The sequence below is a fragment of the Acomys russatus genome, chromosome 13 (genome assembly GCF_903995435.1).
Source record: "Acomys russatus chromosome 13, mAcoRus1.1, whole genome shotgun sequence".
Classification (NCBI taxonomy): domain Eukaryota; kingdom Metazoa; phylum Chordata; class Mammalia; order Rodentia; family Muridae; genus Acomys; species Acomys russatus.
The window spans coordinates 56026435-56037887 of NC_067149.1; the positions used below are offsets into that span (position 1 = coordinate 56026435).

At 35.9% G+C, this 11453-nt stretch overlaps 1 protein-coding gene across 2 annotated transcripts in view; it reads right to left on the bottom strand.

Moving 5' to 3' along the window:
* The window catches only part of LOC127196876 (vomeronasal type-2 receptor 116-like), a 28750-nt gene extending 17547 nt beyond the window's left edge, over positions 1–11203 (bottom strand). Inside the window, exons 1-3 of one of the 2 annotated variants that reach the window (XM_051154614.1) lie at positions 10995–11203; positions 4945–5236; positions 3786–4592 (exon numbers count right to left, since the gene is read on the bottom strand). In XM_051154614.1, the coding sequence (XP_051010571.1) occupies positions 3786–4592; positions 4945–5236; positions 10995–11203 (1308 nt within the window). Of the gene's footprint in view, positions 1–3785; positions 4593–4944; positions 5237–7057; positions 7069–10994 lie in introns of those variants that run through there. The other variant, XM_051154615.1, reaches the window with a different exon arrangement.
* Between the last annotated feature and the right edge of the window lie 250 nt (positions 11204–11453).

An 11453-nucleotide genomic window follows, 5' to 3' on the forward strand; every position in this document is an offset into this window, starting at 1 on the left:
GTTGTGTTTTACAATACACTTAAAGTTCTCTGAAAATGTAGTATAAAACAGGGTCCAATATAGGCCACACTTCAGGAGATATAGACCTCAGTATTTTAGATAGATTGACTTAAATAACCATTTATTCCTTAATAATGCAGGACTAGGTATTGGTAGTTGCTATTCAAAAACAAAACAAAAACCAACCAATTCAGATATTTTCTGTTTCTCTGGAGCACTTTAAAACTGAAAATTATAGAAGGCTAAAATCATGTAGTCATTTAATAAATATGTTTGCTTCAGCAGAGGCATCTTTTAAATTCTTTGATTAAGAGTTATAGGGCTGATAATTAAGATAATATCTGTTTTATTTTTAACCTTCTAATTATTACTGGTCTTGTAATCTCAGATATATAAATAAAACAAAACACATGTCAAAAGAAAATCATTTAATCTGTACTTCTTTGATAACCATTAGTCTTTCTTTGTTCTGGGAAACCTATATAAATAAAGTAGCAACTTGATTGGTTGTCTCTTAGAGATGCAAGATCCTCCTGTCCATGCACCCTTACTCATTATTTCTTTACCAAATATATTCTCTTCTTGTGTATCCCTTCAACCAATAGTGTTGGCCCCCACGACTTAGAGTTTTTAAGCACTCATGATAAAAAGCTGAAATCAGGAACAGGACAAGGCTGACCACTCTCTCCATAGCTCTTCAATACAGTACTTGATGTCTTGACCAGAGCAACATGACAAGTAGAGGAGATCACAGGGTATACAAATTGGTAGGGAAGCCAAAGTATCACACTCTTCACAGGAAGCCACAAACACACAGAAACAAAAACAACAAAAAATTATCTTGCTATCACTCTAACCATGCTAGCGATAGACTTGTATGAAAAAAACTTCAAGTCTTTGAAGAAAGATGGTGAAGAAGCTATCATGAGATGGAAAGATCTTCCAAGCTCATGGACTGGGAGGATCAACATTTTAAAAACTGTTTTTTTTTTTTACCAAATATTTTACCAAATAATTTTACCAAAATAAATCTACAGATTCAATACAATCTCCATCAAAACACCGGCATAATTCTTTAAACCTTGAAAGATCAATTCTCAACTTCATATGGAAAAACAAAATAACACAGAGTAGCTAAAACTACCCTGTATAATAAAAGATCTCCTGGAAGAATCTTCATGCCTGAATTCAAGCTTTACTATAGATCATCAGTAATAATAAATTCAAGGTACTGTCATAGACATAAGCTGGTAGATCAATGGACTTGAATCAAACACCCAGTAAGAAATCAACAGACCTACCTAAACTTGATCTTTGGCAAAGAGACAAAACTATACAACAGTAGAAATAACATCTTCAATGATTAGTGCTGTTCTAACTATATTCCTGCATGTAGAAAATGGAAATAGACTCATATTTATCATCATGCACAACAGTAAAGTCTAAGTAAATTAAAGGTCTCAACATAGAACAAGACACACTAAATCTGATAAAAAAATTAAAGAAGAACCTTGAACTAATTGGCACATGAGACAATGTCCTAAACAGAACACCAATAGCTCAGGTTCTAAGATCAACAATTAATAAATGGGTCCTGATAAAACTAAAAACTTTGGTAAAGCTTGGAAATAATCTTCACCAACCCTACATCTGACAGAGGCTAATATCTGAAATATATAAATAACTCAAGACAGTAAGCATCAACAAACCAAAAGACAATAAAAAAAAAAAATGGAGAATTTTCAGGGCTTGGTGGTGTAAGCCTTTCATGCCAGCACTCTGGAGGCAGAAACAGCTGGATTTCTGCAAGTTTGAAGGCATCCTGTTCTACAAAAAGAGTTCCAGGACAGTGAAGGCTTTTTATACAGAGAAACCCTGTCTTGAAAAAATAACGAAGCACAGAGCTTAACAGAGAATTATTGATAGAGTAATAGCAAATAGCAGAGAAACAGTTCAAGAAGTGATCAAATTCTTTTGTCATCAGGGAAATACAAATGGAAACACTGAGATTCTATTGTCCATCAGTAAGAAAGGCTAGGAAAAAGAAGACAAATAACAGCACACGCTGGCAAGATGTGGAGAAAGCGGAACACTTCTCCTTTGGTGGGGGTAGTGCAAACATGTACAGCCACTTTGGAAATCAATATGACACTGCCTCAGAAAATTGGAAATAACTTTGAGGACAAGACCCAGGTATATCACTCTTGGAGATACATATGAAAGATGCTCCTCCATACATAAGGACATTTGCTCATCTATGTTCATAGAAGCTTTAATCATATATACAGAAATGGGAAACAACCTACATGTCCCTTAACTGAAGAACGGATGTAGAAATTGTGGTACATTTACACAGTGGAATACTATTAAGCTACGAAATAATTAGAAAATAATGAAATTTTCAGGTAAATGAATAGAACTAGAAGAGATCATCCTCATTCTAGAAACTCAGAATCAGAGAGACCCACTTTTAATACAAGCCATAGACCTACAAAAGCTAAATAACCAGGAAGACCTTGGAGAGGATGCTTAATTTCATTTAAAAGGGCAAGTAGAATTGAAAGGAGAAGTAGTTGGAGAGAGGGAACAGTACAGAAGCCTAGCATAGATGTCCTCTGAGAGCCTCCACTCAGGATGCAATGAAAACAGATGTTAATACTCATAACCAAGCATTTTATAGATCACTTGAGTCCTGTGGAAGAGTGGGGGGGGGGGTTCAAAAGACACCAGAGGGTACAAGAGCTACACAAGAAAAACAATAGAGCCAACTACCCAAGGCCCAGATGGGACTGCGAGAGGAGCACCAACTACAGATTTTCATGGACTGAACCTATGCTACCTACAAAGATGTGGCTGATGGCCAGCTCATGATTCATGTGGGTCCCCTAGTAAGTGAAGTGTGGCCTTTCTCTGACATGCACTGTCTCGCCAGCTTTTGAGTCACTTCCTCAAGTAGGACTGTCTTAACTGGCCACAGGTGAAGAAGGCACACTAATTGTAGATGTGGGGTGGATGGGAAGGCGGGGCTCCCATCCTCTGAAGGATAAGTAATGGTGACATAGGAATCAGAAGAAAGCTGAGGCTGGAAGATAAGGTGAGATGGGGATGCAATGAATATGTTAAATGAATGAATAAGCGAATCAAAAAATAAAACATGAGCAGCTTAAATAATGTATTTAAAGGATATATCAATCTGACTTTGTAGGAGAAAGATATATGGAGACAAATGCATTAAATTTTAAAATCTTATTTTCTTCAATAGAAACTAAACAGTAGCAAAAAGACATCAAGACACTAAGATATGTGGTTCAGCTGATTCAAATGGCTTTGAAAAGGGAGCCACAACATTTCATTTTTTCAATATATTAAGATTTTTTTGTCCTTTAAATGAGGGTCTTGAACTCTAAAGTGCACTTGAAAGTGATCCTTAATTCATAACCCTTTGGTAGTGCTCAGAAGCATCTTAACTCTTCAGGATCTCTTGCTCCTTCCTTTGTTCTGAGGAATACATATGGAAAATCTCACTTTTAACAATAGAGGGATTATGAAAAAAAAGGGTAAGGCAACTTGTAATGTGAACTCAATATTGATTAAATAAAATATTCCCTGTTTTTTTTTCATACCATCCACAGGGATCAGTACTCAACATTATGCATCACAAACAAATAGAAAAACAAATATTTTCTCACATGTATTCTAAAAGCTATAATATGCAATTGGAGTACCACACAGAATAAATAAAATGTCACTTTGATGATATTATGACACACAGGGACACATATTACCTGCCAGGGAAAGAATGTTTTTTCTTGTCCATTAGCATATGGTTGCATCTGAATTTGCTGAAGATTCATCTCATGGAGACTGTAGGCCAAAGCATACACTGCATTGTATATACTATAGGCCTCTTCAATCATGGCTGGGTCAAAAATGTGTCTGGGTAATAACTCCAAAGAAGCATTGGGTTGGCAGTTCTCCAAGAGTTGACAATTAGACTTAGAAAATGAGCATTTGAAGAATAAAAACCAAATTTTAGGAAGATAAATATCTTTTGGGTATTTGTAAGGATTAACTGTTCGAATAAAATTGGTAAACTCAACCATCTCTTCATAGTGGTGTGAAAAAATGAGACTCCCGTGAAATGACCCTAACATGAAGTAATCTGAACGACTGTCAACATCCCATGGAAAGTTCAAGATCCAGACCTTCCATGTCACTAAGAGCTTTGCAATGCGAAACATTAAACTTTGTGAAGAAACCATGTCCCCATAAATGACAACCACATTTGGTGATGATTTCTGAATCTCCTCCAGATCTTTCCATGATATAGTGGCAGCTGGAATCAAGTTCGCAGGGATCATTTTCCAAAAGGCTATGCAGATGCTATTCCTCTCCATAGTTTCTCTCAAATCTGACAGAATCTGAATCCCTCTGTGGTCATCTGGGAGGATCAGTCCAATCCAGGACCAGTGAAAATGAAGCATCAAAGTGACTATGGCATGGGACAGAGATGTGTCCTTGTCGCCCATCTGATAGAGAGAATTAAACTGACCTTGATCATTCAAAGCAGAATCAAAATGCCCATATGTGAGCTGAAGGGAAAACAAAATTGAAAACCAGAGTAAGGCTATTGGCATCCAACACAATCTCACTCTCAAATCAAGAAATGGAAACAGTCAGGATGAAGATGAATGTGTCATATTTTAAAATGTAAATCCATTACCACAAAATTGTTGACAGGTCTCCAGGTAAGTAACCTTAATGGCCTTATCCAGCTCTCCTTCCTTTCTATTTCAAGTTCTGGACATATGGATGTAGCCATCATGTACCTTTATCCTTTCCTTTGATACCTGATTAATTCCAGTGCCACTAATTTACATTTTAAGACACCTATAATGTCAATGAAGGATACTTGGATCCTAATTCCCACCCGTCGCCCCTCACCTGAGGTATTTTGTAGAGCTGTATCAGTGTTGGAACGAGAAGAGATGTTGCCCATGCTGTTGCTGTGAGTACAGCAAGGGACTTTCTGTTCCCTCCACAGTTGTAATTTGGTGTAGGCCTCATTGTCTTTGTCATCCAAATAATTGCTTCACGAAAAATATCCAATTGAAAAGATATAACATTATAAAGATCAATGCCCAGAGTTATGTTGGGAAGAAGATAAGGGTTTCTGTTGATCTTTTCAATGGTAAAAATCAGGGCCAAATACAACTTGTAGGTCTTAAAATTAAACCTGCAAAGATTGCATGAAAAGTATACAGTAAAAAGACAGAGAGTACAGCCTTCCTATTTATTGCAATGTTTTTCATAATTAAAATGCTTTATTTTTATAAATTCAGTATTTTAATATCTTCTCATGATTGTCATGGATAAGTGTAAGCATTTCAAATAGATAGGATTAGATTAAATATTACAGAAAAGACACCCATTAATTATGATCTCTGGGACTCTAATTGTTATTACATTTCTATATTTATCATTTATGTGTTAAAATTATTTTGATCTACCCATAAATAAAGACATACGTTCTGACCAAACATCAGAAATCTTAGTGTCTGGATTTTGGCCAGCCTGGTCTATAAAGTGAGTGCAGGACAATCAAGGCTATACAGAGAAACTCTGTCTGGATAACCAAAACCAACCCAAAACTTCAGAACTCTTGACATTTCAGCCTCTGCCACTGTGAAAGGTACATATATCTTGATGAAATCATTCCATTTCCTTTAACAATATACTATATATTAAAGACTAGCAAAAGGAAATTCAAATTACATATTGCCACAAGTATCATTTCTAAGATATGTTATAAAATGGAGGAGGCATAAAACACCTTATATACACTAGGGTGGCATTGAACTAATAGGTATATTACTGGTTTTGCCTTTTAATTCCTGGGAATTTATGTAAAATCAGGCTGAAACTTATTTTGCCTTTGTGTTTTTGTGAACTGTGTACATCACATATGTGAATGTGAGACTCTGTTTAGGTAGAAGTGTCAATAACTGTGTGAATAAGAGAGAGAATGACATTCAGAGTCCTTCTAAGCTGTCCATATTATTTCACACAATTTCTCCTAATCATTTAAATAATGTATTGACTGAATGGCTGGGTTAATGAATTGATTGACACCAAGTTTGACCATGAACCTTGGATGGCCTTGAACACAGTCATTAACAAAATCTGGCTTTGAAATCCCTAAGATTCTTGCTGCTTATCCTTCCCCAATGCTTTAAAGAAGAGAGAGCACCACACTAACTGACTCCCCACTTTTTAAAATTTGTTTTCAGCATATAAGCTGAAGTATATAGGGATGATAGGATAGAAAGTAGTTTATTGAATCTACTCTTCAACCTAATGCCTTAATTGTTACTCACAAATAAGGTTATTTTTAATTCATTGGTATAGATTTTGTATATGATGCAGAGTAAGTTAAATTTTGATACACTGGTATAGAATTCAAATTTATCATTATGATCTACAAGCATTTTATATATATATACTCTAAAATGAGGTATTGTATCTATAGAACTCGATTATAATACAATGTTTACTTCCAAAATGTGTGACTGCAGCTGTTTAGGATAATTAAGTAATACAAGTTAATTGGTAGTTGGTCAGATCATGGTCATATCAATTACTAGTCTAATTTTATCACAAGATTATACATCCTAGTTTTAACAGATAGAAGTGAATTTATAGATATCTAAGGTAACATAGTTAGATAAGGTCTTCAAAACCCTCAGAGACAAATATACAATAGCATATTAAATTGATTTTGTTATTTTAATGAGACAGGTTAACTATCCGCAACACCAAGCCTACCTCAAAGAGGCTTATGAGTATCAAAGAGCCTCCTTATGGAGATGGCTTCAAATGTGGCAAACAGGCTACCTGGCAAAATGTCCTCTTTTCTTCCACAGACAGAATTTTTCCTTAAAATGGGCAGCTTGGATGCAGTCAGATTGATGTCCAGACTCTACCAAGACAGTGTAAACAAGTCCTCAATATTTCCTGCCTCACTAATATGTCTGCCAGATATACTGGGCCAGAAGACTGGAGATGATGCTCCAACACTATAGAGAATTTTGGCTAACCGTTCAGCTAGAAACTGTCTCTGTCATTTTTTTTTTTCCATTTTATAAGATGTTACCTACATGTTCAGGTTTACTCAAGTAATTAAGTTTTATCCCTTCTCAAGTCTTTGATGGGCGGAAGACCAGATAATTTAGTTTAACAATTAAGATTAGTTGCTTAGGGTGTTAGGTCTAAATAAATGTTTTCAGTAGATAGATATGATATATGATAGATGTTGATTTTCTTTTTTTCTTTTTTTTTTTTTTTGGTTTTTTTATTAATTTATTCTTGTTACATCTCAATGTTTATCCCATCCCTTGTATCCTCCCATTCCCCCCCTCCCCCCCATTTTCCCATTATTCCCCTCCCCTATGACTGTTCCTGAGGGGGATTACTTCCCCAGTATATGCTCATAGGGTATCAAGTCTCTTCTTGGCTACCTGCTGTCCTTCCTCTGAGTGCCACCAGGTGTCTCCCTCCAGGGGACATGGTCAAATGTGAGGCACCATAGTACGTGAAAAAGTCATATCACACTCTCCACTCAACTGTGGAGAATATTCTGACCATTGGCTAGATCTGGGAAGGGGTTTAAAGATCTGGCTGGCTAGGCGGGTGTCCCCTTCCTCCCTCACCGCTCCATGTGCGTCCCTCCCGAAGCTGCGCGCTTGGTCGAAGAGGACGACCTTCCCCGAATAGAGGAGGACCGGTCTTCGGTCAAGGGTATACGAGTAGCTGCGCTCCCCTGCTAGAACCTCCAAACAAGATGTTGATTTTCATTCAGAATTTTAGACTCATCAAGATAAGAAAGATGTTTTCTTCGCGATTTCCAAACACAAATAGCCAAAAGACAATGAATATACATTTATATAATTCCTTATTGTTTCATGGTTCTTCTTGCTATATGTAATGTATTTTATTCATGTGTACTATTATAAACGTATATGTTGAAATAGAAAAAAAATAATAAAATGGAAAAAATGACTGGCTTTATATGCTATGCCCTTTGGTAGAAAGGGTGACACACATTACATGTGGAGAACCTTTTCGCTAATGTGACATAAGGTCTACTCCATGGTATGGAACACATACTTGGGGCTACAAAAATGGCCAGAATCTGTGCCTACTTAACTCATTAACCTAAGGGAAGAACTGTTATTCTGCTAAATATACCCAGTATGAAATCAACTTCTAATGACTTAGTGGTGTACCCATGGAGTAGTGCATCCCTCAGCCATCATCTAAAAATTTTGTTTTTCAGTAGTTTGCAAATCATACAGAAACCAATGAGTGATCATGATACATATAAAACTAGATTATGATGTTCTCAGCCATAAATTTAGCTTACTCATCACAGCCACATAAACAACGCCGAGGTATCATAGCTGAAGGGAAGTAGAAATATTAAAAGAGGCTCTGATTACCCAAAAGGAATGAATATTTTCTGTCCATAACAGCTACACATTGAACTAAAGATGATTATAAAAACCTTAAAAGACCACGTGTGCTCAAGCAAGACAAAAATAGCATCATGAGGAAGGATATGTGCATGAAACCTAGCTGAGATACTATTGAGATTTGATAGGTGCTGGGAGAAAGACAGTCAGTTTCTTCACTGATGTAACCACAAGAAGATCAAGCACACTCAAGGGAAGACTCCATTAAAATAGTACATATTGAATCACACAGTTAGCTGGATATGGGCTAGAGAAGGAGAGAGAGTGAATATGGAGGATGGGTGTTATGGGTGAATAGGATCAACACATTTTGTATGTAATTATGAAGAATTAATAAACCCTTATTTGGTTTTTTGAGACAGGATTTCCATGTGTTTGTGCTTCTAGATGTACTGGAAAATGCCTCCATTTATACATCTTCTTTGTAACTGCCCTGAGATAAGGGGAGCTACAAAACATAGCTATATTTCTAATTAAATGAATAATCGGGAGATGAAGTAATATTGGTAGATACAAAAGAACAATCAACAAAATGGTAATACGAAAGTTAATGAATGCAGCCCAGATACATGATAGACCTCCATGAAAGGATTTAGGGAATACTCAATAGCCATTCTGACTATGTACAAAGAAGCAACCACAGAGCTGCCATTTAAGGACAAAGAGATCTCAGTTATAAAACCATATGAAAGAGTGTAGAAATGAGCTCAGTATCAAGATACAGTTAGGGCTAGATCAAGTTTCACTGCTAATACACAGGAGGATAAATGTGGAGAAATCAATCCTGTATTATTTTTAGACACCAGAGCATTGTCCTATCAAATGTACAATTGTTCCACTTTATCAATTTTTTTATTCTGGAAAAATTAATACAAATTTGTTTATATGTGTGTTGGAAAATATGTTTGGAAATTGGATTTTATAGAAACAATAATGATTTCATTTACTGAAATACTTTGATTTTATTTTTGGCTATAAGAAAATTTCATTTTTAATAGGATACAATCTGTTCATTAATCATGAACAAACTAGAATCTCATGGATCATGTAAATGAAATATACTTTTTCCACATATGGGCATGTTGCTGCATGATACAGAGAAAAACACATACAGATGCACAGTTTTTCCTGAACTACTAAATATGCAGAACAGAGGAAAACATGAATAAAAAGGGGCAATAGTTAGGATTATGTAGGAGGGCTCAAACCGGTACTTGTTCCCCAGGCTGATAGGCATATGACACAAGTTTGTGGTTTAATTCAAGAGAAAATATGAATACTAAAAAATTTGAATATACCTTGACTACTGCTTTTGACATATGAATTAATGCATCTACATATAAATTTTTTGAAGTTTCACCATCTTCATTATATGACATTCAAACTAACTGAGTCAGGACCAGCAATAGATCATGACTTTTTAAGTATAAACATATTTCTTTCTCTATTGTCCTGATTTTTTAGTAGCACCACACCAATACTCTAAAACATACAGAGTAAGAATAATACACTGAGCATGATTCACCTTCAAAGTATATTTTATCTTTTAAGTTACTACCTGCTTTTTTTCCTACCAGGTCTTATTTTTCGAAGATATTCACAAGCTCCTTTGCTTTATTCATGGCAGTTTACAATGATCCATACAGATCTGCGATGTCTGTATGGGATAAGCACACCTTATTTCTTCTATAAAGATTCACACTTGAATATTTGTCATTAATTTGTCTGCTGAAATCAGAGATTTCTTACACTTTTCCTTATTCTTCCAATCTCAAAAAAGGAAAAAGAAAACAAAGTACCCAAAACTTTAAAAGGTCAGATGCAGAGAAAGAATTTCTTGGTGAGTATATCCATGCAGTGAGAAAAAGCACTGGGAAAAATATATGGCTATCAGCATAGTTTTAAGATCTGTTGGAGATTAAAAGAGATTAGCAAAGAAACAATGAAATATAAAAAAGAGATATGGACAAAGATGTGATGAGCAGAAACTGGATTTCCAATCTTAAAGGTGACAGTCCTGTTCTGGAATCAGGTGCTCCTAATATAGTAAAGACTTGTCACTGCAGCAACATTGCAGGTATTCAGGGGTCGCAGCTTTCAGTGACAGCATCTCTGCTCGCAGGATCACATATGGATCCTTAAGGAAAGCCTGGAGATACTGTGTCATACTTAAACTAAATTATCCAGATATTGACATCCTAACACTGATGATATTGCAATTGTTTGGCATTGGGAGCATGACAAAAGTAGCTCTTGAATTTTTGTGTGATATGAGAAAAGCAAAATAAGTAACATAAAAATCAGCACTCTTCCTTTGAAAAGAGAAAAAGCAGTACACATGAAAATGTACTTGAAGAGATTTGACAATGGAAAAGAGGGATTGTGAAAAACCCAAAGAAGTTTTAATCCATACATCCTTGAAGTCACAAGAATTCTGAAATCTGAAATGAATAATGTACTTACTGTATAGGAATATCCTGAATCCGGGATGAACCGAAGACACTATTTAGTGTTTGGACTTCGCGGAAATGATTAAGAGGGAGAAATGCACCAATCATCACATCTCCTTCAAGGTGAACATATTCCTTGAATGTTGTATAGCAGCGGTTCTCAATAAATGAAAACACATTATTGGGATTATACAAGAGCCCGAAGATAAAGATCCAGACCATCCTATTAACACGTGTGTCTGCCTAGCCATAAGACTGATGTACACATATCTATTGAAGTCCAGCAGGTAGATATTCAGCTCAAGTGTTTGTGAACATGTGTGTTTTTAACTTTGTTAATGAGTGCAGCTGTCACCCTAATCACCCCCAGGTCTTTCTGACCCTTCTCCACTGCCATGGAGAGTTCCGGTTCTGTTTCTTCCCTTAGGGTCTACATCTGAGGTCCTGTGCTCTGCATAAAAACAACTTGAAA